Genomic DNA, 26,979 nt, shown 5'->3' with positions numbered 1-26,979 from the left:
ATGCAATCCCTCCCCCAGCCTCCCACCCCACAAAAGGCCCCAGTGTGTGATGTTCCCCTTCCTGTGTCCATGTGTTCTCATTGTCCAACTCCCACTTATGAGTGGGAACATCCAGTGTTTGGTTTTCTGTCCTTGTGATATTTTGCTGAAAATGATGGTTTCCAGCTTTATCCATGTCCCTGCAAAGGACATGAACTCATCCTTTTATATGGCTGCATAGTATTCCATGGTGCATATGTGCCACATTTTCTTTATCCAGTCTATTATTGATGGACATTTGGGTTGGTTCCAAGTCTTTGCTATTGTGAATAGCACCACAATAAATATACATGTGCATGTGTCTTTATAGCAGCATGATTTATAATCCTTTGAGTATATACCCAGTAATGGGATTGCTGGGCCAAATGGTATGTCTAGCTCTAGATCCTTGAAGAATTACCACACTGTCTTCCCAATGGTTGAACTAATTTACACACCCACCAACAGTGTAAAAGCATTCCTATTTCTCCACATCCACTCCAGCATCTGTTGCTCTCTGACTTTTTAATGATCGCCGTTCCAACTGGCATGAGATGGTATCTCATTGTGGTTCTGATTTGCATTTCTCTGGTGACCAGTGATGATGAGCATTTTTTCATATGTCTGCTGGCTGCATAAACATCTTCTTTTGAGAATTGTCTGTTCATATCCTTTGCCCACTTTTTGATGGGGTTGTTTGTTTTTTTCTTGGAAATTTGTTTAAGCTCCTTGTAGATTCTAGATATTAACCCTTTGCCAGATGGATAGATTGCAAAAATTTTCTCTCATTCTGTAGGTTGCCTGATCACTCTGATGATAGTTTCTTTTGCTGTGCAGAAACTCTTTAGTTTAATTAGATCCCATTTGTCTATTTTGGCTTTTGTTGCCGTTGCTTTTAGTGTTTTAGTCATGAAGTCTTTGCCCATGCCTATGTCCTGAATGGTATTGCCTAGGTTTTCTTCTAGGGTTTTTATGGTGTTATGTCTCACATTTAAGTCTTTAATCCATCTTGAGTTAATTTTTGTATAAGGTGTAAAGAAGGGGTCCAGTTTCAGCTTTCTACATATGGCTAGCCAGTTTTCCCAGCACCATTTCTTAAATAGGGAATCCTTTCCCCATTGCTTATTTTTGTCAGATTTGTCAAAGATCAGATGGTTGTAGATATGTGGTATTATTTCTGAGGCCTCTGTACTGTTCCATTGGTCTAGATATCTGTTTTGGTACCAGTACCATGCTGTTTGGTTGCTGTTTTGGTTACTGTAACCTTGTAGTATAGTTTGAAGTCAGGTAGCATGATGCCTCCAGCTTTGTTCTTTTTGCTTAGTATTGTCTTGGCAATGCGGGCTCTTTTTTGGTTCCATATGAACTTTAAAGTAGTTTTTCCAGTTCTGTGAAGAAAGTCGGTGGTAGCTAGATGGGGATAGCATTGAATCTATAAATTACCTTGGGCAGTATGGCCATTTTTATGATATTGATTCTTCCTATCCATGAGCATGAAATGTTCTTCCATTTGTGTGTATCCTCTTTTATTTTGCTCAGCAGTGGTTTGTAGTTCTCCTTGAAGAGGTTCTTCACATCCCTTGTAAGTTTGATTACTAGGTATTTTATTCTCTTTGTAGCAATTGTGAATGGGAGTTCACTCATAATTTGGCTCACTGGTTGTCTCTTCTTGGTGTATGGGAATGCTTGTGATTTTTGTACATTGATTTTGTATCCTGAGACTTTGCTGAAGTTGCTCATTAGCTTAAGGAGATTTCAGACTGAGATGATGGGGTTTTCTAAATATACAATCATGTCATCTGCAAACACAGACAATTTGACTTACTCTTTTCCTAACTGAATACTCTTTATTTCTTTCACTTGCCTGACTACCCTGGCCAGAACTTCCAATACTATGTTGAATAGGAGTGCTGAGAGACAGCATCCTTTTCTTGTGTCAGTTTTCCAAAGGAATGCTTCCAGCTTTTGCCCTTTCGGTATGATATTGGCTCTGGGTTTGTCATAAATGGTTCTTATTATTTTGAGATACATTCCATGACTATCTAGTTTATTGAGAGTTTTTAGCATGAAGTGGTGTTGACTTTTGTTCAAGGCCTTTTCTACATCTGTTGAGATAATCATATGGTTTTTGCTGTTGTCTCTGTTTATGTGATGGATTACATTTATTGATTCACATATGTTGAACTAGCCTTGCATCCCAGGGATGAAGACGACTTGATCATGGTGGATAAACTCTTTGATATGCTGCTGGATTCAGTTTGCCAGTATTTTATTGAGGATTTTTGTATAGATGTTCATCAGGGATATTGGTCTAAAATTCTCTTTTTGTGTGTGTGTGTCTCTGCCAGGCTTTGGTAACAGGATGATGCTGGCCTTATAAAATGAGTTAGGAAGGATTCCCTCTTTTTCTATTGATTGGAATAGTTTCAGAAGGAATGGTACCAGCTCCTCCTTGTACTTCTGGTAGAATTTGGCTGTGAATCCGTCTGGTCCTGGACTTTCTTTTGTTGGTAGGCTATTAATTACTGCCTCAATTTCAGAACTTGATATTGGTGTATTCAGAAACTCAACTTCTTCCTGATTTAATCTTGGGAGGGTGTATGCATCCAGGAATTTATCCATTTCTCCTAGATTTTGTAGTTTATTTGTGTAGAGGTGTTTATAGTATTCTCTGATAGTAGTTTGTATTTCTGTGGGATTGGTGGTGATATTCCCTTTATCATTTTTTATTGTGTCTATCTGATTCTTCAATCTTTTCTTCTTTATTAGTCTTGCTAGTGGTCTATCTATTTTGTTGATCTTTTCAAAAAAAAAAACAGCTCCTGGATTTATAGATTTTTGAAGGGTTTTTTTATGTCTCTATCTCCTTCAGTTCTGCTCTGATCTTAGTTATTTCTTGTCTTCTGCTAGCTTTTGAATTTGTTTGCTTTTGTTTCTTTAGTTCTTTTAATTGTGATGTTAGGTTGTCGATTTTAGATCTTTCCTGCTTTCTCTTGTGGGCATTTAGTGTTGTAAATTTCCCTCTACACACTACTGTAAATGTGTCTCAGAAATTCTGGTACATTGTGTCTTTGTTCTCATTGGTTTTAAATAACACCTTTATTTCCACCTTAATTTCATTATTTAACCAGTAGTCTTTCAGGAGCAGGTTGTTCAGTTTCCATGTAGTTGTGCGGTTTTGAGTGAGTTTCTTAATCCTGAGTTCTAATTTGATTGCACTGTGGTCTGAGAGACTCTTTGTTATGATTTCTGTTCTTTTTCATTTGCTGTGGAGTGTTTTGATTCCAATTATGTGGTCAATTTTAGAATAAATGTGATGTGGAGCTGAGAAGAATATATATTCTATTGATTTGGGGTGAAGAGTTCTGTAGATGTGTATTAGGTCTGCTTGGTCCAGAGCTGAGTTCAAGTCCTAGATATCCTTGTTGATTTTATGTCTCGTTGATCTGTCTAATATTGACAGTGTGGTGTTAAAGTCTCCCACTATTATTGTGTGGGAGTCTAGGTCTCTTTGTAGGTCTCTAAGAATTTGCTTTATGAATCTGGGTGTTCCTGTATTGGGTGCATATATATTTAGGATAACTAGCTCTTCTTGTTGAATTGATTCCTTTACCATTATGTAATGGCCTTTGTCTCTTTTGATCTTTGTTGGTTTAACATCTGTCTTATCAGAGACTAGTATTGCAACCCCTGCTTTTTTTTCTTTTTTTCTTTCCATTTGCTTGGTAGATCTTCCTCCATCCCTTTATTTTGAGCCTATGTAGGTCTCTGCATGTGAGATGGGTCTCCTGAATACAGCATACCAATGGTTCTTGACTCTTTATCCAATTCATCAGTCTGTGCTCTTAGTTGGGGCATTTACCCCATTTACATTTAAGGTTAATATTGTAATGTGTTAATTTGATCCTGTCACTATGATGCTAGCTGGTTATTTCACCCATTAATTGATGCAGTTTCTTCATAGCATCAATGCTTTTTACACTTTGGCATGTCTTTGCAGTGGCTGGTACTGGTTGTTCCTTTCCATGTTTAGTGCTTGCTTCAGGAGCTCTTGTAAGGCAGGCCTGGTGATGACAAAATCTCTCGGCATTTGCTTGTCTGTAAAGGATTTTATTTCTCCTTCACTTATGAAGCTTAGTTTGGTTGGATGTGAAATTCTGGATTGAAAATTCTTTTCTTTAAGAATGTTGAATATTGGCCCCCACTCTCTTCTGGCTTGTAGGGCTTCTGCCAAGAGATCGCTGTTAGTCTAATGGGCTTCCCTTTGTGGGTAACCCGAACTTTCTGTCTGGATGCCCTTAACATTTTTTCCTTTATTTCAACCTTGGTGAATCTGACAATTACATGTCTTGGGGTTGCTCTTTTCAAGGAGTATCTTTGTGGTGTTCTCTGTATTTCCTGAATTTGAATGTTGGCCTGCCTTGCTAGGTTGGGGAAGTTCTCCTGGATAATATCCTGAAGAGTGTTTTCCAACGTGGTTGCATTCTCCCTGTCATTTTCAGGTACACCAATCAAACATAGATTTGGTCTTTTCATATAGTCCCTTATTTCTTGGAGGCTTTGTTCGTTTTGCACTCTTTTTTCTCTAATCTTGTTTTCTTGCTTTCTTTCATTAATTTGATCTTCAATCACTGATATCCTTTCTTCCACTTGATCGAATCAGCTATTGAAGCTTGTGTATGCTTCACAAAGTTTTCATGCTGTGGTTTTCAACTCCATCAGGTCATTTAAGCTCTTCTCTACACTGATTATTCTAGTTAGCCATTTGTCTAACCTTTTTTCAAGGTTTTTAGCTTCCTTACAATTGGTTAGAACATGCTCCTTAGCTTGGAGAAGTTTGTTATTACCGAACTTCTGAAGCCTACTTCTGTCAACTCATCAAACTCATTCTCCATCCAGTTTTGTTCCCTTGCTAGAGAGGAGTTGTGTTCCTTTGGAGGAGAAGAGGCATTCTGGTTTTTGGAATTTTCAGCCTTTCTGCTCTGGTTTCTCCCTATCTTTGTGGTTTCATATACCTTTGGTCTTTGATGTTGGTGACATCAAAGATGTTTGATGGGGTTTTGGTGTGGATGTCCTTATTGTTGATGTTGATGCTGTTCCTTTCTGTTTGTTAGTTTTCCTTCTAACAGACAGGCCCCTCAGCTGCAGGTCTGTTAGAGTTTGCTGGAGGTACACTCCAGACCCAGTTTGCCTGGGTATCACCAGCAGAGGCTGCAGAACAGCAAACACTGTTGCCTGATCCTTTCTCTGGAAGCTTCATCCCAGAGGGACACCTGCCTGTATGAGGTGTCTGTCGGTCCCTACTGGGAGGTGTTACCCACTCAGGCTACTTGGGGGTCAGGGACCCTCTTTAGGAGGCAGTCTGTCTGTTATTAGAGCTTGAAAACAGTGCCGGGAGAACCACTGCTCTCATCAGAGCTGTCAGGCAGGGACATTTAAGTCTGCAGAAGCTGTCTGCTGCCTTTTGTTCAGATATGCCCTGCCTCCAGAGGTGGAATCTAGAGAGGAAGTAGGCCTTGCTGAGCTGTGGTGGGCTCCACCCTGTTCAAGCTTTCCTGCCACTTTGTTTACACTGTACATAGAACCACTTACTCAAGCCTCAGCAATGGCAGATGCCTCTGCCCCTACCAAGCTCAGTGTCCCAGATCAATCTCAGACCACTCTGCTATCAGCGAGCAAGTCTCCATGGGCGTGAGACCCACCAAGCCAGTCACAGGAGGGAATCTCCTGGTCTGCCAGTTGTGAAGACCATGGGAAAAGTGCAGTATTTGGGCAGAAGTGTACCATTTTCCAGGTACAGTCACTAACGGCTTCCCTTGACTAGGAAAGGGAAATACCCCAATCCCTTGTGTTTCCTGGGTGAGGCGATACCCCGCCCTGCTTTGGCTCACCCTCTGTGGGCTGCACCCACTGTCCAACCAGTCCCAATGAGATGAGTCAGGTACCTCAGTTGGAAATGCAGAAATCACCCATCTTCTGCATTGATCTCACTGGGACCTGTAGACCAGAGCTGTTCCTATTTGGCCATCTTGGAAGCGACTCCAGGAGCTGCTTTTTAAGATCTATTCTTTCCCCTCACTAAGTCCTGAAAAGATTCATGAAGAAAATAGAGTTTGAGCAGATCTTGAATAGATGTCCATATATAAAGAGCTAGCTTTGGATACTAAAAATAATTGTTAAAAAAAAACATAACTAACAATGCCTGTCCAGGCCTGGTTATTTTTGAAAATCATGTGGAATGTAGAAGAGCACTATCCCTTCTATCTGTGAGCTACTCAAGCTGTAAGTAATGGCTCCTGTACTGGAAAGAGTATTATCTTGATCTTAGAAACCTCATTTCTAGTCAGGTGCCATTTGTTACCATTTCTGAATACATAACCACAGAGTACTGACCAGCATCATCCCCAACCAAAAGTCCAGACATTGCAATAAAATAAACTGCATTTGTTTTTTTCTTTCACCTTTTTACAACACAAAAATAATAACTATCATAAAGAAAGCTCAAATTCTTAAAGACTGTTGATGTTTGTTTGATAACTCCTGGAAAATATCAGCCTGAAACAGAAAAGTTAACACTTCAGGAAATGAAGTTTGTTTGTTTGGTTTGGTTTAGAGTCTCACTCTGTCTCCCAGACTGGAGTGCAGTGGCAGGATCTGGGCTCACTGCAATCTCTGCCTCCCAGGTTTAGGCAATTCTCCAGCCTCAGCCCCCTGTGTAGCTGGGACTACAGGCACGTGCCACCACACTTGACTAATTTTTATATTTTTTAGTAGAGACAAGGTTTCACCATGTTGCCCAGGCTGTTCTTGAACTCCTGACCTCAGGTGATCCACTTGCCTCTGCCTCCCAAAGTGCTAGAATTACAGGCATGAGCCACCACATCTGGCCAGAAATGAAGTTTCTAAGATCAAAATGATAGTCTAAAAGTCTGCACTCTCTATATAAGAATCTAAATGATTTTTTTCCAATAAGAATTAATAAACCAACTCCAGGTTATATTCAAGGGACATTAATACAAGGTAAACAATTGATTCACGCATTCAACATACATTTATCAAAGTCATATTATGTGGCAGGCACTATTCAAATAACTGGAAACACAGCACAGAAAAGAAAGAGAGTTACTGCTCTCACTGAGCCTACTTTCATAAAGAAGGGAGGTAAATCACAAGAAACAAGATAAAGAAATTGTTTTAGACAGTGAAAATAAACTATGAAATAAAATAGGATGAAATGATAGAGGTTAAAAATGTTAGTTTAGATTGGGTGTTTCGAAAAGCCTTTTCAAAGAGGCATCATTTAAGCTGAATAAAAAGAGAAAAAATAACAGCGAGCCAAGTGATGATATTGGATCAGAGAATTCTAGACAAAGGTCCACCAAGGAGGGAAGAAGCTTAGCAGGTCAGAATCTGGAAGTGAATGATTGTGAGGGAGAATAAGGTAGGAGCCGGTTCCTGTAGCACCTTCTAAGTGGTGGCAAGAAGTTTGGATCTCATTCAGAAGTCTATGGGAACCCACTGGGAAGTTTAAGGAGGGGATTTGGTGCCTGACTTTTGTTTTTAAAAGCACTCTGTCTCCTGTTTGAAAATAGACTATAGGGGACCAAAATGAAAGTAGAGAGGTTATGTAGTAATGGAGGCCACATCATTTAGTTCATCATATCTAGTAAGACTGGACATCATATTTCTAAATAAAAGTGCACATTAATAGGTTTGTACATTTATAATAATATAATATTTATCTTAAAGTATATTATGTTCACACTTTGCATCAATAATCACCATGATTCTATTGCACAATGGTTTATTGTCTTAATTCCAGTAATTTTATATGTATTATTTCAATCAAATAACACTGTTTAGAAGTGAAAATTTAAAAGCACTATGTGAATGAAATGCGTTTTTGTTAATTCAACATATTAATTGATAATTCAGAATTTTAAAATTATGTTTAATATCTTTAAATATTTAACAGTTAAATTTCACTTATTTGAAAAAGTTTTAACATGATATTTAAGTTAATAGAGTTTATTTTCACAACAAAACTATGACCAGAAATTCTGTTTTGATAAATCAGAAAATCATTTTTTAACTCCAAGATACTATCAGCATTGGTTATTATTCATTTCTTAGTCTTAACATATATAAAAAGAGGTCACCATATACGTCTTCTCGAACATGAAAGACCTAGAGATGCACATATATGGAAAGAAGTATAATTTAAAATAATATTCAACATAGGGTTATGTTTTTTCCTCTCATTTTTCTGATGCATGTTCCATATACTATTATATTTATATATTTTACTACATCAAAACTTAATTTTTAAAAGTTCCTGGAGTCAAATACGTTTAGAAATAGAACTAGAAACATTAATTTTTTTGTTTTGATTTAGCTGCAGAATTTCTCAGCATCTTTAAAATGTCATATGAATTTCATGTTCCTCCAATGGAGGAATATAGAATAATATTTTTCATTATTAATGCTAGACTTAAACCCCATGAGCACATGCATCATATCTGTCCTGTACATCTTTGAATTCCCCAGCATCTAACACTCTGCCCAGGACAAAGCACCAGTACATAAATGATAAAGTAAGAAAACAAAAATGAAAGGAGAAGAAGAAATAAAAGCTAATGTTTGATAGATCAGTAAGGTGACTGTAGTTTATAATAATCTATTGTATGTTTCAAAATAGACAGAAGAAAATAATTTGAATATTTTTAGCATAAAGACAAGACACATTTAAGGTAATGGATATCCCAATTACACTAAATTGATCTTTACAAATTATATTAATGTATTAGATTATCACATGTGCCCTGAAAATATGTACATCTATTATACATCAATTGAAATGGATGTATATGAATGTAATGGATGTAAATGAAATATAATTTAAAAATGGAGGGAGACAGAAAAATAGGAAGAACAAAAACAAAATAGAGGAAAAAGGAAGGGAAAGAGAAGGGATGAGAAGAAGGAAAATTAACAGCACAACCATTGTAGGAAAAAGACATATTCCCTCAAATTATATTTTGAAAAACATGAGGAATGCTAAACATTTGGAAACATAAACAGTGTGCCCAGGGCAGGTGGGATGAGGAGAGCTGATGGAGGTTGGGAAGCAGGAAAAATCTATTTATATATATAACTAATTTAAAGCATTTTAAGGACTTCCAAAGAGTAAACTACAAAGATTGGAATAAAGCCAAGTACTAAGTATATCGGCTATTAAACTTGATTCAATAAATTTTTATTGTATGGTATTATGTGTATCTATAGGTTCTGAAAATTGAGTATAGAAGCAGACAGATTATACCCCTACCTCCAAATAGCTTTCAGTCCAGTCATCTTTTTAATATTAGATATGTTGTCTTTAAATGTGGTCAACATTCTTGTTTAAGAACTTTAGTATTATATAAATATCTTATCACATAGGGATGATAATGCTAATGAAAGAAGGCAGTACTTGCCATCTTATATGTGCTTAATGTTTTCATTTTTGTTTTTCCAGTTAAGTGGGACACAAGAGAAATAAGCCAAAAACTAGACTTTTACAAAATCTTTCTTCTCAAGAACCAGTTTCACATCAGCAAGTACCTTCTTCAGTTAAAACTGGTCAGATTAGACTTCAGTCAAATCCCTCTAGTCAACGAAGATCCATGGTCTCTCAAACTCATTATTCTATTGCTTCCAGGAGATCTGAGATGAATCCTAGTCAAATTTTCCCTGTCCAACAAGGTAGTCTTCTTTCATCCCCAAATGCATGTGAACTTACTTCTTAAAACAAGTTCCAGATCTGCTAAACCTCACCCAGGAAAATCTTCACTAAAGTTCACCAAAAAATCTAAAACACTCTTAGGTGTTTATATTCACCCTAAATTAGATCAATTTAAATCTCTTCCCATTAATTGCAGGAATTCTCAAATCAAAATTAAGCCAAACTCGTTGATTTGACCAAAAAAATCAGGATCTCAGACAAAAAGATCTAGGCAACAGGGAAATAAATATGTAAAAGAACAACCTAACACAAAAAGAATTTACCTTAAAAAAAAAAACGGCCAATCAAATCCTGGGCTAACATCTTCAACACAACAAAGTGACCACCAACAACCAAATCACTGTAACTCAACCCCCTAACAAAAGATCTCACACTATCAAATATTATCCACACAAAGCTGTTAGAATACTACCAAGGAAATCTCAGGCTCAATCCAGTATCAACAAGCAACAAAACCCACATTAACCTAAACCTCTCTCATTTTCAACTGGCAAACAAAATGGTCAGCTTCGAAGCAAGTCAAAACCACAGAATACATCAAACAGTCAAAACTTAATATTAGTGCAAATCTGGGAAAAAGATCCAGACAAACAAAAATCTATCTTCCACTGCAAACTAACCAAGAAGATATAGTACAACTATGACTAAAACAACCTACCCACTCAAAAACTCAAGCAAAAACTTATAGATGAAAATAATTAACACACAAAACAACAATATCAGAAGCAGAGACTGGTCAAAAAAAAAAAAAACTCGGCAAACCAAAATCACACCTAAACTGTCTTTCACACAGGAATCCTATTAAACCAAAAGCTTTTCCACAGAAAGCTGGATCATACAAACCTCATTTAAAACCATTTAAGCAAAACAAAACTCACTTTCCACAACATAATCCAGTTCTTTCTTGTAAGCCTAAATCCACTGGACATCAACATCTTCCAGTTTCACAGCAGCCAAATTGACCCTCATTTGTCACCAAATTTCCCATCCATAAGCCTGAAATCACTGCCACAAATATTGTGACATTTGCAAATACTAAATTTTCCACAAAGTCCATATCTGAGGCTATAGCTACCTTATCTGATATTCCTTCCACAGATGAGATTCCTGCCAGCTCACCTGTTGACACTACCATGGCCTCCAAGAAAACACTTGGAAATATGACATTTGATGCTATAAACCCATCAGCTTCCACATCTGCTTCCACTGGGTATTTGCTTCTATATCCATTCCCATCCCCTCTTCCTTAGGAACCAAACCTGTGGAAAAGGCCACAACACCTGTGGTCACTGCTGCTGTCAAGACAACACAAGTCACTACTTCAGCTTCTACCACACTGAGAGTGACCACCACTAGCCCACTCCTTACAACTATCACAACACTTTCCCCTACTACCCAGTCCTCTGTTTCAGCTCTATCTGCCACTACCACCTTAAATGTAAATGGGCTAAATATCGCAATTAAAAGACACAGACTGGCAAACTGGATAAAGAGTCAAGACCCATCAGTGTGCTGTATTCAGGAGACCCATCTCACGTGCAAAGACACACATAGGCTCAAAATAAAGAGATGGAGGAATATTTACCAAGCAAATAGAAAGAAAAAAAAAAAAGCAGGAGTTGCAATCCTAGTCTCTCATAAAATAGTCTGTAAGTGAACAAACATCAAAAAAGACAAAGAAGGGCACTGCATAATGGTAAGGGGATCAATGCAATAAGATGAGTTAACTATCCTAAATATATATGCACCCAATACAGGGGCATCCAGATTCATAAAACAAGCTCTTAGAGACCTAAAAAGAGACTTAGACTCCCACACAATAATAGTGGGAGACTTTAACACCACACTGTCAATATTAGATCAACAACACAGAAAATTAACAAAAATATCCAGGACTTGAATTAAGCTCTAGACCAAGTGGACCTAATAGACATCTACAGAACTCTCCACCACAAATCAACAGAATTTACATTCTTCTCTGCATCATATCACACTTATTCTAAAACTGACCACAGCAAATGAAAAAGAACAGAAATCATAACAGTCTCTCAGACCACAGTGCAATCAAATTACAACTCAGGATTAAGAAACTCACTCAAAACCGCACAACTACATGGCAACTGAACAACCTGCTCCTGAATGACTACTGGGTAAATGATGAAATTAAGGCAGAAATAAAATGTTCTTTGAAACCAGTGAGAACAAAGACACAATGAACCAGAATCTCTGGGACACAGCTAAAGTAGTGTGTAGAGGGAAATTTATAGCACTAAATGCCCACAAGAGAAAGCAGGAAAGATCTAAACTTGACATTCTAACATCACAATTAAAAGAACTAAAGAAACAAAAGCAAACAAATTCAAAAACTAGCAGAAGACAAGAAATAACTAAGATCAGAGCAGAACTAAAGGAGATAGAGACATGAAAAACCCTTCAAAAAATCAATGAATCCAGGAGCCAGTTTTGTGAAAAGATTAACAAAATATATAGACCACTAGCCAGACTAATAATGAAGAAAAGAGAGAAGAATCAAATAGATACAATAAAAAATGGTAAAGGGGATATTACCATTGATCCTACAGAAATACAAACTACCCTCAGAGAATACTATAAACACCTCTACACAAATAAACTAGAAAATCTAGAAGAAATTGATAAATTGGGCAGATACACCCTCCCAAGACTAAACCAGAAAGAAATAGAATCCCTGAATAGACCAATAACAAGTTCTGAAATTGAGGCAGTAATTAATAGCCTACCAACCAAAAAAGGCCAGGACCAGACAGAGTCACAGCTGAATTCTACCAGAGGTACAAAGAGGAGCTGGTACCATTCCTTCTGAAACTATTCTAAACAATGGAAAAAGAAGGAATCCTCCCTAACTCATTTTATGAGGCCAGCATCATCCTGATACCAAAACCTGGTAGAGATACAACAAGAAAAGAACATTTCAGGCCAATATCCCTAATGAACATCGATGCAAAAATCCTCAATAAAATACTGGCAAACCAAATCCAACAGCACATCAAAAAGCTTATCCATCAAGATCAAGCCAGCTTCACCCCTGGGATGCAAGGCTGGTTCAACATAGGCAAATCAATAACGTAATCCATCACATAAACAGAACCAGTGACAAAAACCACATGATTATCTCAATAGATACAGAAAAGGCCTTCCATAAAATTCAACACCGCTTCATGCTAAAAACTCTCAGTAAACTAGGCATTGAGGGAATGTATCTCCAAATAATAAGAGCTACTAATGACAAACCCACAGACAATATCATACTGAATGGGCAAAAGCTAGAAGCATTCTCTGTGAAAACTGGCACAAGACAAGGATGCCCTCTCTCACCACTCCTATTCAACATAGTATTGGAAGGTCTGGCCAGGGCAATCAGGCAAGAGAAAGAAATAAAGGGTATTCAAATAGGAAGAGAGGAAGTCAAACTGTCTCTGTTTGCAGATGGTATGATTGTATATTTAGAAAGCCCCATTGTCTCAACCTGAAATCTCCTTAAGCTGATAAGCAACTTCAGCAAATTCTCAGATACAAAATCAATGTGCAAAAATCACAAGCATTCCTATCCACTAATAATAGACAAATCATGAGTGAACTTCCATTCACAATAGCTACAAAGAGAATAAAATACCTAAGAATACAACCTAAAAGGGATGTGAAGGACCTCTTCAAGAAGAACTACAAACCACTGCTCAAGGAAATAAGAGAGGTCACAAACAAGTGGAAAAACACTCCATACTCACGGATAGGAAGAATCAATATCATGAAAATGGTCATACTGCCTAAAGTAATTTATAGATTCAATGCTATCCCCACCCAGCTACCATTGACTTTCTTCACAGAACTATACTACAAGGCTACAGTAACCAAAACAGCATGGCACTGGTGCCAAAACAGATATCTAGACCAATGGAACAGAACAGAGGCCTCAGAAATAACACCACACATCTACAACCATCTGATCTTTGACAAACCTGAAAAAACAAGAAATGGAGAAAGGATCCCCTATTTAATCAATGGTCCTGGGAAAACTGGCTAGCCATATGCAGAAAACTGAAACTGGACCCCTTCCTTACACTTTATACAAAAATTTACTCAAGATGGATTAAAGACTTAAATGTAAGACCTAAAACCATAAAAACCCTAGAAGAAAACGTAGGCAACACCATTCAGGAAATAGGCATGGGCAAAGATTTCATGACTAAAATACCAAAGGCAATGGCAACAAAAGCCAACATTGACAAATGGGATCTAATTAAACTGAAGAGCTTCTGCACAGCAAAAGAAACGACCATCAGAGTGAACAAGCAACCTACAGAATGGGAGAAAATTTTGCAATCTATCCATCTGACAAAGGGCTAATACCCAGAATCTACAAGGAACTTAAACACATTTACAAGAAAAAAGCAAACAACCTCATCAAAAAGTGGGCAAAGGATACGAACAGACACTTCTCAAAAGAAGACTTTTATGCAGCCAACAAACATATGAAAAAAAGTTCATCATCATTGGTCATTAGAGAAATGCAAATCAAAACCACAATGAGATACCATCTCACGCCATTTAGAATGGCAATCATGAAAAAGTCAAGAAACAACAGATGCTGGAGAGGATGTGGAGAAATATAAATGCTTTTACACTGTTGCTGAGAGTGTATATTTGTTCAACCATTGTGGAAGACAGTGTAGCTATTCCTTAAGGATCTAGAACCAGAAATATCATATGACCCAGCAATCCCATTACTTGGTATATACACAAAGGATTATAAATCATTCTACTATAAAGAAAAACTGCATATGTATATTTCTTGCAGTACTATTCACAATAGCAAAGACTTGGAACCAACCCAAATCCCCATCAATGATAGACTGGATAAAGAAAATGTGGCACATATATGCCATGGAATACTATGGACCCATAAAAAAAGGATGAGTTCATGTACTTTGCAAGGTCATGGATGAAGCTGGAAACCATCATTCTCAGCAAACTAACACAGGAATGGAAAACCAAACACTGCATGTTGTCACTCACAAGTGGGAGTTAAACACTGAGAACACATGGACACAGGGAGGGAAACATCACACACAAGCCTGTTGGGGGGTGGGGGCTAGGAGAGAGATAGCATTAGGAGAAATACCTAATGCAGGTGACAGGTTGATGGGTGCAGCAAACCACCATGGCACATGTATACCTATGTAACAAACCTGTACATTCTGCACAAGCATCCCAGAACTTACAGTATAATTTAAAAAAAAATTAAAGTAATAAATGCATAAATGTTACTCATTTATTGAAAAATAAAACCAGAAGTGCACTGGATTCAGTCATAATATGTCCAGATATTCTTATATTTTTCAATATTTAAAGAAATTAAATTCATTTTTTGAAATTCTATCAATTTTTGAGGTCAGTCCAACTTACCACTAATTGGGCAATAACAAGGTGATATGAAAATTTTTCTACTGAAGCCATGTACTCAGAAAATCTTGTTTCAGATCAATAAAAATTCTACTCTACAGCCAATTTTAACTGTAACAAGTATATTGTAAATGCATATCACCAGTTGCTAGCAAAGAAAGACGAAAAGAAATTAATATTATAGCCCATATTTACTAACTCATTGCTATCTCAGAAACTGTCCCTAACTTTCCACTAATGGCAGTGTAATAGCTGAGGGCTTTCCATTCAAAAGTTCCATGTCAGAACCTTGAACTTATCTAATTTCAGTCTGACAACTTTGTAAGGTAGATATCACACCTAATTAGCAGATAGAAAAACTGAGACTCAAAGAAGTTAGCTAACTTGTCAAAAATTACATGGATACTAAGTGGAGAAGCAAGGAATCAAACCCAAAGAATGTAAGCCCTCAGAGACTATATGTGCAAAAGAACAAACTGACTAGCCAGAAGAGGAATCACACCTTCAAAACTGTATTCCAGATTAATGATTTTACATAGTAGAAATATCTAATTTTGAAAATCTCTATTAAAATGATTCTTCAGTTCCTTCTTAAGTTCTTAAGTTTCTTTTTAAAAATAAATATTTATAAAATGACTAGTATGGATATCAAAATATCACTACTATGGGGGAAAAGGGAGAAAATTTTCTGGGCTAAAAGAAACTAGAGACATAAGAAGTAACTGCAACACACGCCCTTAGTTGAGTCCTGTTAGGAACAAAATAACTAAAAATATTTTTGCCAAAACTGGGAAAATTTGAGTATAAATTCAATTTTAGATTATGTGTTTGAATTATTAATATTGTTATAGGTTGATGGTGTTGTGTTATAAAAGAAAGGCTTTTTAGAGAGAAATGCTGAAATAGAGAGTAGCTGTTACAATTTCTGTAGTTTACCTTAAAATACTTCAGCAAAACAACTAAGATATATAGCAAAATGTTAAGAATTATGAAAACCAGGGAATGACTATATAGTTGTACTACCCTCCTCACTTTTCTACATATTTGAATATTTTTCAAGACAAAATGTCAAAAATGGTTTTTAATTGCTTGTACTAAAAAATTCAGTGTTTATTTTTTGGCTTTAAATACTGTCTTGCACCAGTACTTGGCACCACATTATTTTTTTTTAAATCCTCTGTCCTTTATTAACTTGTCTTATTGACAAGGAAATATGGTGTCCCATCACATTAACTGTCAGAAGGCAATTACTCTGCTTACTTTGAGAGCCCAACAGGAAAAAGTGGACGATCTCTTCCTGTTGGGAAGACCCGGGCCATGGTTGTTCGTTTCTCCATAAGTGCCATCAATCACTGTTCCACTACTCATCAAGCACATAAGTTACTCATTGAGAACCTCTGATCGTCACTGTGCTCATCAGGAAGAAATTGATGCACAAAGAACTACTGTCAACCTCAGCAAACCACAACTATTCTTTTCTTTAAAAGCAAATTCCTTGACACAAGTGACCTTATCTTAAATCTAACAGATTTCCTATTTCCAAAAAGCTCAACTGGAGAGTTATAAAACCTGAAAATTCTCTTGTGCTTTCTCTTCTTTTGCTTCTAGTTACCATCCTCAAAGGATTGGCTAAAAGCAAGCAACTGGCTTGAACACCCTAAGAAGAAATATTCACACTGCACCAGGTATGTGGATACTTTAGATAGATTCTAATATAAACTAAACAGTTTTCAAGTAATATACATATATGAAGTAATAGCAATAGTTGTTCTAATATAGTTATTCTCCTCTCTTCTTATGAACTGCCAAACTGTGTGATAACACTCAATTCATATGTTATTAGAACACAAAATGACCGGTAGGAATGTTTTTGGTCTTGAAATTTAAAAAAAAAAAAAAAAGGACAATATGTTAGGAACCTGAAGAATAATAAGTAACCATTTCTTTTTTCAGCTGGATCAGATTGTTTTCTTCTTAGTATGCTAGTACTATAATAATACCACTCAGACTTTATTAATGATAAGACATTATTCTTAGTACTGTTTTATATATATATATTTATTTATTATTCCACTCAATCCTCAGGAAATTCTTGTGATGTAAGATTGCAACTCACTCAAAGTCATGCAGTGAGTGGCAGAGTCACGCAATAAGTGGGCAGAGCTTAAATCAAGTCTCTGACTGACTCTAACATCCATTTTATAAACCACGGGATTGTATTGTAAAGTGTGTCTAATCTCGCAGCCCGCCACATTGACATGCACACTAATTACCTGCCCTAATACGTAATCTGTCTATATGATTTAACCTTTATTTTGTTTTCTAAAGTTGATAAGCTGACATGTATACATCACATATATAACCAAAATGAGAAAAATAAAAGACCACATTCTTCTCCTCTCTCATTCTTCTCTTCTCTCATTCTTTTCTTCTACAACCTATAGCCAAAATACAATTCTCTTTTGCAAGTAGTTATTCAAAAAAATATATGTATTAAGTCTGCACTATGTACTAGGCATGATGACGTAACAATGAATAAAGCATAATTCCTGTCATTTCGGGACTTAGAAAAAGGGTATCGACCAGACACGGTGGCTCACACCTGCAATCCCAGAATTTTGGGAGGCCAGTGAGGATGGATTGCTTGAGCCCAGGAGTTCAAGACCAGCCTGGGCAACACAGTGAAACCCTGTCTCTACAAAAAATAAAAATAATAATAATGACAATAGCCAGGAGTGGTGGCGCATGACTGTAGTCCCAGCTACTAGGGTAGCCAAAGTGAGAGGATCACTTGAGCCTGGGGGGTGCAGGCTGCAGTGAGCCATGAGCACGCCACTTCACTCCAGCCTGGACAACAGAGTGAGACCCTGTCTCAAAAAAACAAAAAAGTTACAAGAAAAGGATTATCAAATGGCAAAATCTTCAGCAGAATGAAATTGGAGGAAGAGTCCATTTGACCTGGTTGTTTGTTCCAAGTGACAGCCTCGTAGCACAGAGACAAAGAGCATCTTCATTCTAACATCAGGAATCTTTACAAAACTGTGCAGTATCAGGTCATTTATATGATGGTCCCCCAGAGAGGGAAGCTTCTTGAATTAGAAAAGAAATAAGAATAAAATTATTTCCTTCTCTTATTGCTAAACTTCCTAAGATCCTGCCTTTCCTAGCCAGTCTTTAATATCGATAGAAAATGTTCATGTTGCAAACTAGTTAGAATAATTCTTGAGTCTCTTCCATTGCTTCCTCTCTAAAAGAATGTATTTTAGGCCTGAAGTAATTTTGTGTCACCCCTATGGAATGAAAATGTATACATAATTTTCAGAAACCAGTGGTCTCTTTTAGCCTGTGCTTTCTAATAAAAATAAGTCATTTACCAAAATGCACTCCTCTCCCATAGTATCATAACTAATGGTAAGCCACGTTTCTGCTTTTCCCAGGAGACATCAGAAAGAATGAAAACTCTGCCGCTGTTTGTGTGCATCTGTGCACTGAGTGCTTGCTTCTCAGTAAGTCTTCACCCAAATAAGTTTTTTCCTTAACTATCAATAACAAACATTTAGTGTACCTACCTGAGACTTTTAAAGCATAATAGGCAATCCCTATTTCCAAGAAGCTTGACATCTTTTATTTCTGGGAAACATATAAATATGGATAATTGACCGGTGCAGTGGCTCACACCTCTAATCCCAGCACTATGGGAAGACTAGGAGGGAGGATCACTTGAGCTCAGAAGACTAGCCTGGGTAACACAATGAGACAGTGTTTCCACAATAACAAAAAATAATAATAATAATTAATTAGCCAGGTATGGTGGTACGTACTTGTAATCCCAGCTACTCAGAGGCTGAAGTGGGATCTTAAACCTGGGAGGTCAAGGCTGCAGCAAGCCGTAATCACACCACTATGTCATAGCCTGGGCAACAAAATGAGACCCTGTCTTAAAAATATATACAGATAGGGAGATAGAGTAGATAGATAGGTAGATAGACTAGGTAGCTAGGTAGGTAGGTAGGTAGGTAGGTAGGTAGGTAGGTAGACAGACAGAGCATAAGGAAATAATTTGTTTCATTTATCCAATATCTACAGAGCACAAACTTTATAGTGAGTGTGATGAGAACTGACAGAGATGAAAACCCAGATTTGTAAGGCCTTTAGGTCTTGGTGTGGAATATGGATTCAAATCTGTCAGGAAGTCTCAGCATGATCAAAGCACTCCCAGGGGAGTTACATGACAGGATTCTCAGGATAAGACAGGTAGCAGGTAATAAAAACTGAGATAAGGAGACTAGTCAGGAAGCTATGGCAGTGGTTCAGATAAAAGATGATGGTGATTCGCACTAAATGTCAGCAATTAAAAGGTGAGAGTGGGTTTAGGATATATTTTAGTGATTGAGTCTACTATACCTTCTACTGGATTGTATATGTGGTAAAAGAAAGAAATGAACAGGCCGGGGCGGTGGCTCATGCCTGTAGTCCCAGCACTTTGGGAGTCCAAGGCAGGCGGATCACCTAAAGTCAGGAGTTCAAGACCACCCTGGCCAACATGGCAAAACCCCGTCTCTAATAAAAATACAAAAATTAGCTGGGCATGGTGGCGGGCACCTGTAATCCCAGCTACTTGGGAGGCTGAGGCAGGAGAATTGCTCGAACCTGGGAGGTGGAGTTTGCAGTAAGCCGAGATTGCATCACTGCACTCCAGCCTGGGTGACAGAGCAAGACTCTGTCTCAAAAGAAAAAAAAAAAAAGAAGGAAAGAAATGGACAAAAATGTTTGAGTTTGGGGCATGTTCCATTTGAAATGGCTATTAGACTTCTACATCAAGATATCAAGAAAACAGTGGATATATGTTGTCTGGAGTTAAGAAATCTCAGGGTAAAGTCTATATTTAAAACATACTTGAAGCCATGAGACCTTAACAAGATCACCTAGGGAGAAAATGTAGGTAGTTTGGATATGGATTAAAAAAACGGAGGACCCACAAGAGGGGATAGGAAAAGATGGCTTCCAAAACCAAGAGAAGATTACAAAGTGGACCTTCTATCTTTAAGAAATTTAAGTTGTACTGGCAAAGGAAGATTAGAATTAATAATGATATAATGTGATTACTAGGTGATACATGCTGTAATAATAACCATATTTTTCTCTAATGCTATGTACCTGTATTTATTCAATTTTATTTTGACAAAACTTCAAACAAGAATCAAGAAATAGAATGTACTTTTATTGAATGAGGATGGATAGCCTCAGAATATTATGCAAGTAGAGCAGAGAGAGAGGGCAGAAGAACTGGTGAAGTGGATGGAATTTACTCTTGGATATTCTCATATTTCTCACTTACCATATAAAATCCCTCAGAAAACAATCAGGCTTTTTCCCTGGACCCTAATGCTGATTTGTGTGACTGTAGAAGAGTGCTTAAGTTGGGCTCAGAAGATGTGGACTTAAACTCATCTCTGATGTTTACCATCCAGATGAATCTTGAGCAATTTAGAATCTATTTATAGGACCCTAATTTCCCTATGTATAAAATAACACTATATGCTTCACAGGGCTGCTGAAGGGTAAATGAGAATTTATAAATTATAAAATATAGTGTAGATGTAAAAATTAGAACAAGATTATTGTAATCTCAATTTACATACTAGTTGATAAGGCTTTAAGTTCTGAATATGCACGGCGATGTTAACTTTTTAATAAGTAAAATTTTAATAGGGAATCCCTGGCTACCAACAACTCTATATTGAAAGAAATAACTTTCCATTCAACACAAATAATTATGTTATTGTGAAATGATGAATCTAGGTTGTTCTTTTGAGGTGGCCTTTCATCATAACTCCCACAAATCCAGACATCTAAAGAATCCTTTCTTCCAAGTGCTTAGAATAAAGAAAACTCTTCAAACTACCCAAATCTCAAAAAAGTGCCTGCTGAGAGAAACAGTTTCCAAAGAACTTGAATATGAGAAGGTAGCACAGTAATACCTTGACCTGATTCTTAGAAAATACAGGAATGTGAGGTCAGGAGTTCGAGACCAGCCTGGCCAACATGGTGAAACCTCGTCTCTACTAAAACTACAAAAATTAGCTGGGCGTGGTGGCACACATCTATAATCCCAGCTATTTGGGAGGCTGAGACAGGAGAATCACTTGAACTTGGGAGGCGGAGGTTGCAGTGAGCCAAGATTGTGCCACTGCACTTCAGCCTGGGCAACAGAGTAAGACTCCATTTCAAAAAAAGAAAAGAAAAGAAAATACAGGAATGTACCAGAGAGTAGCATCAACTCAGAGCCAGAAAAGGTCAGCCCTGGAACTCTAGCAACAACCTGCTTTTGTGGGGTGATTTCAGAGAGTGGAGAGTCTGATTTCTGTCTTCCAGATATCCCAAAGGAAGATTTGAAGGGATGTATTCTGGAGTCAGATGAAGAGCTCTGTCAACTATAGCATTATTTAACATAATGCTTTCATTCTCTTTAAAAAAGGATCACAGGTTTTCAAATGGTCATAAAAATAAGCTGGTAGCAAATGCAGAAATGTAATGTGCTTTCTAATTTCAATTAAATGTAATCTTGGGCCAGGTGCTGTGGCTCACATGTGTAATCCAGCAGTTTCGGAGGCCGAGGCAGGAAGATCACCTGAGGTCAGGAGTTCGAGACCAGCCTGGCCAACATGGTGAAACCCCCATCTCTACTGAAAATACAAAAATTAGCCAGGCGTGGAGTGCACACCTGTAATTACAACTTCTAGGGAGGCTGAGGCAGGAGAATTCCTTGAACTCAGGAGACTGAGGTTGCAGTGAGCTGAGATCACGCCACTGCACTCCAACTGGGTGATGGAGGAAGACTCCGTCTCAAAATAAAAAAATAAAAAATGCAATCTTGATCTTGCTCTCTCCTAGCTCTCTTCCTTTCTGACTAATTTTCTCCTCCCCTTCCTTCCTCAGAAAATTTGGCATTCCTCTAACTATTTTAGGAGTCTTCTGCTTTCTTATACCCTCCTTTCTTGCTCCAAGTGTCATGTGTCTCTCCTTCTCCTTTCTTTGATTCCAGCCTACTCTCTCCTTGTTCCTCATGCCTTCTCCCTCTTCTCTCCTCTCAAAAGTGCAGTTTGCAAATGGAGAAACATTCTCCTAAAAGTTACTTAGTCTAAGACTCAGGTTTCCCATCCATATAATGAAGACAATAACCATACCCACCTTACGATATTGCTAAGAAATTAAATAAATTTGTATTTGTAAACCACTCAGAATAGGGCCTCATATAAAGTAAGTGTTATATAAAGACTTTTTTAATAAAAATAAATAGCAAATGTGAACAGGCAAGCAAGGTTGCTATCTTTAATACACTCTCCCTGGCACATCTGTATGTATTATAAGGACCTCCATGCTTCAATCATCTAAACTCAAAACTTTAGAGGCATACATTTTCAACTCCTTCCTTTCTCAGACTTCTCTAAATCCAACTCTAGTCGACGAGTTCTGTTATAACCACCTGTAACTGCCAATCATAATAACTAATCAACATACTAAGTAAGGCAAACAAACTGGTCATTTGATACATGTTCCAGGCCATGCTAACATTAAAATTAATAGGATTTTAATTAATTTGCCTTCATATAAAAATGTGGTAGGTACTATTTTTGGTCACCTAAAGTAAAATAGCTGAAACTATTTTACATATGAATAAACACTTTTAAATGTTAATATTTTATTCAATAAGAAATTAGCTATTGTTTTTATTTTTATGCATTTACTCATTCAATTAATAGCTAATGAGTACCTGCCATAGGCCAGGCCTAGTTTTAGGTATTGGACTTACAGAGGTGAATGAAACAGGGGCCTTCGTGAGGCTCAGGTGATTAAGGGAATGAACCACATAACTATTTCAAAGCAAATAGAATTAGACTTTGGATCTGGAATTTAATTTAATCCAAATCATTTTATAAATGAATAAGCACATTAAGTGACTTGCCCAAAGTCACTCAGCTACTCAGTGGCAGACAGAGGACAGAGCCAAACCTCCACTGCTGGTCTGTTGCAGCGTGTTTCATACATGTTCCTATAAGATCTGGACATTCTTTGCAACATCCTCAGAGACCATCTGGAAAGGGAAAGACTGAGATCGTGGAATGTGAGGCTCTCAATCCTGCTTCAACCAGAGCAGGTCCTTAATTATGTGGATTGCATATTCAATCTCCAGGGAAAGATCTGTTTGAACAATATGACCTATTTATTTTATGAGAAAACAAGTACCCCTGTAATGGAAAGGATCTCCTCAGAGATTCCTGGAGTCAGTGTTACCGATTCTGAAAACCTATGCCCTTTTAAGAGAGACCTATGGGAAAATATCAAAGTTATGAGTATCAGAAGCCATTATGTTAACTAATGGCTGTTACCAGTTATGAATTAAAATTTCCTGGATAATTTAATTTTCTAAACAAATAATCCTTTCTTGTATTGATGGATGTTGCGGAGAATGTCCAGATCTTAGAGGAACATGTTTGAAACACACTGCAACAGACCAGCAGTGGAGGTTTGAATCTGTCCTGTGTCTGCCATTGAATAACCGAGTGACTTTGGGCAAGTTACTTAATATGCCTGGATCTCAGTTTATTCATTTATGAAATGATTTAGATTAAATTCCAGATCCAAAATCTAATTCTATGACCTCTTTGCTTTGAAATAGTTATGTGGTTCCTTCCCTTAATCACATGAGCCTCACGAGGGTCCCTGTTTCATTCATCTCTGAAAGCCCAATACCTAGAAGCTACTTTTGAGGCTGGATGTATTAGTCTGAGGAAGTTATCTTATCTTAAACAACTCGGCTAGTCTCTCAGAAGTTATCACGTCATCTACACTAAACGTTGTGTCCAAAGAAAGCTTTATAACTTGGGACTGGAATGATATACCCATTTGGTGATCTAAAAAGGGCTTCTGTGAAAATCATTAGGAAGAAAATGTAACCTATCCTTGTTTGGGATGGTCTCATTTATCCTATTAATATTTCTTTTCTCCAATTTAATATAACCGATCACTAAAAAATGTAGTATGAGATTGAATACAGGGAAGAGGGATATAAAAGGCATGAAGTATGTTTACAGATAATAAACTGAAACAGTGATGGTACTCTAACTCAAATAATGTCAGCAATGGCTAAAGGAAATAAAAATATTCATCTTGCAAAATGATGACCCACATGGCATAGAAGTTATTTTCAAATTTTGAACGACTCCTGGATTTTCGGTAAATCTGCCAAAACATAAAATTAGGACCAAAGAATGGAAATCTTCATGAAGAAAATTCTACTCAGTTAACAATAAAAATCCCAAAAAACATACCTACATTCAGTATCAAGAACTCTCTGTCAGGCTGCCTTAGGAATTACTGTAGTGAGTTCTTAATCAGAAAAGGTTAGATGCATAGACTGGAAAGCCTTTCAGCAGGTGTATTGATAAAAGATCAAGTATCAGATGTACAGTTGGACTAGATCAGTGTTCTTTTCAGATGTAAGCACCTTTCAGAAATCATGAAAATCATTGGTGCTCTATCCAGACAAAATACATAAACATGCAAATTTTCTCTAAAAATCAGATGATTCATGAACCCCCTGAATCATGAATTCTGTAATTCTAATTTTTGAAACAATAAAGTTAAAAGGTAATGACCAAAGTTGTTTCTCCAATTTATAAAGGCTAAAAACTGTTTCCTGAAATATGGAGAACATGAGGCTGGGGTGGGATATTTTGTTTGTTGGGGCTTTGTTGTTGTTTGACTGTTTCGTGTTTTGATGATGGTAGATATAAGGGGTGTAATCCAGAAAGGGCTCTTGGATCTCAGTTGAATGTCTTTGACTAAAGTTTTGTGAACATGCTGAGTAAGCAGGAAGCCTTTGTGCTGGGACCTCAGGCAGTAACTTGACCATTTTCCACCAGAGGAAGAAGAGAGAAACTGGAAGCACAAAAGTTCGTATCCAGCTAAGCATTCAAGCTAGAGCCCACAGGAATATATTCATCCCAGCTATCTAGAGGGTAGACATTTGACAAAAGAAAACTCTCTAGTAGCAATTCTTTCTTGAAACTTAGTGAAAATTAGGTGAAATTAGGAAGATAATCACTTGACTCAATAATGTACTCTGGTTTCTAATCCCAGCACTCCACAAATACTGCTCATCTCATGGTCAGCAGTGATCACCTGATTGATAAATAAATGGATACTTTTTTCATTTCTTACATTTTCTTTCTTTTCTGCAGTTCAGTGAAGGTCAAGAAAGGGCTCACGAACTACGTCACAGAAGGCATCATCACCATTTACCCAAACCTCACTTTGAATTACCACATCATCCTGGACTACCAACTCACCAGAAGCCACACATTATAAAGCCCCATAAATGTCTATACAAACGCTGTAGGCCTAGGCCTCCACCTTCAGTTCATAACCCCCACAAATTCCCAAATCCTCCCCAGCCATCTAAACATCCAGATACTAGCAGTGTGGTCAACCCTACCTTAGTGGCTACAACCCAAATTCCATCTGTGACTTCCTCATCTGCTTCCACCAAAATTACTACCCTTCCAAATGTGACTTATCTTCCTCAGAATGCCACCACCACATCTTCAAGAGAAAATGTTAACACAAGCTCTTCTGTAGCTACATTAACACCACCGAATTTCCCAGCTCCACAAGACACCACAGCTGCCCCACCCACACCTTCTGCAACTACAGCAGCTCCACCACCTTCCTCAGCTCCACTGACCACAGCTGCCCCACCCACACCTTCTGCAACTACACCGGCTCCACCACCTTCCTCAGCTCCACTGACCACAGCTCCCCCACCTACACCTTCTGCAACTACAGCAGCTCTACCACCTTCCTCAGCTCCACTGGAGACCACAGCTCCCCCACCCACACTTTCTGCAACTACACCAGCTCCACCACCTTCCTCAGCTCCACCGGGGACCACAGCTGCCCTACCCATACCTTCTGCAACTGCAGCAGCTCCACCACCTTCCTCACCTCCACTGGAGACCACAGCTGCCCTACCCACAACTTCTGCAACTACACCAGCTCCACCACCTTCCTCAGCTCCACTGGGGACCACAGCTGCCCTACCCACACCTTCTGCAACTACACCAGCTCCACCGGAGACCACAGCTGCCCCAATCACCACACCTAATTCTTCCCCAGCTACTCTTGCACCTGCCACTTCTGAAACTTCAGCTGGACCCACACACCAAACCACTATTTCAGTCACTACTCAAACTACTACTACTGAACAACCAACTTCAGCTCCCACTCAAAATAAAATTTCTCGATTTCTTTTATATATAAAGAATCTACTAAACAGAGTTATTGAAGACATGGTGGAGCAATAGTATATGTTGTAAAGTGTTCTGTCATTTATAAGATGTGATTTATGAGTGCAGAACTACCATCTTTACTTTTAGCACCAATCCCAACATGAAATTATATTATTCAGATTTAAAGCACTATGACTAATCTCTCAATCTAATTATTCACCACCACAAGACCTATTAACAAGACAAAATGCCTCTATCCCACAAGCCAGGTGCAGGTCCGAGGTTCAAAAATCACTTTTTGGAACCTACAGAGATAGCCCGCTGAGGGCAGAGAAAGTCTTTAGATAAAGAGAGAATATCATATGGGCCATCAATCATTTACTTTTTCCTAAATGTTGGAAACTACAAAATCACTACCTTGTACCCCCATCAAAATCCCACCTGAAC

The 26,979-nt window shown here is 37.8% G+C and overlaps 1 protein-coding gene across 1 annotated transcript; it reads left to right on the top strand.

The window, feature by feature from the left end:
• The first annotated feature begins 18,602 nt into the window (after positions 1–18,602).
• On the top strand, positions 18,603–26,607 carry MUC7 (mucin 7, secreted). The gene is made up of 2 exons (XM_033214514.1): positions 18,603–18,747; positions 25,486–26,607. Exons 1-2 carry the CDS (start codon positions 18,694–18,696, stop codon positions 26,605–26,607), a joined length of 1,176 nt encoding a protein of 391 aa, XP_033070405.1. The 5' UTR covers positions 18,603–18,693.
• The last annotated feature ends 372 nt before the right edge of the window (positions 26,608–26,979 follow it).

This window comes from Trachypithecus francoisi, unplaced genomic scaffold (assembly GCF_009764315.1).
Source record: "Trachypithecus francoisi isolate TF-2019V2 unplaced genomic scaffold, Tfra_2.0 Lachesis_group1, whole genome shotgun sequence".
Taxonomy (NCBI): domain Eukaryota; kingdom Metazoa; phylum Chordata; class Mammalia; order Primates; family Cercopithecidae; genus Trachypithecus; species Trachypithecus francoisi.
Note: the sequence above shows the minus strand (reverse complement) of the source record. Positions and strands in the feature narration are given on the sequence as shown.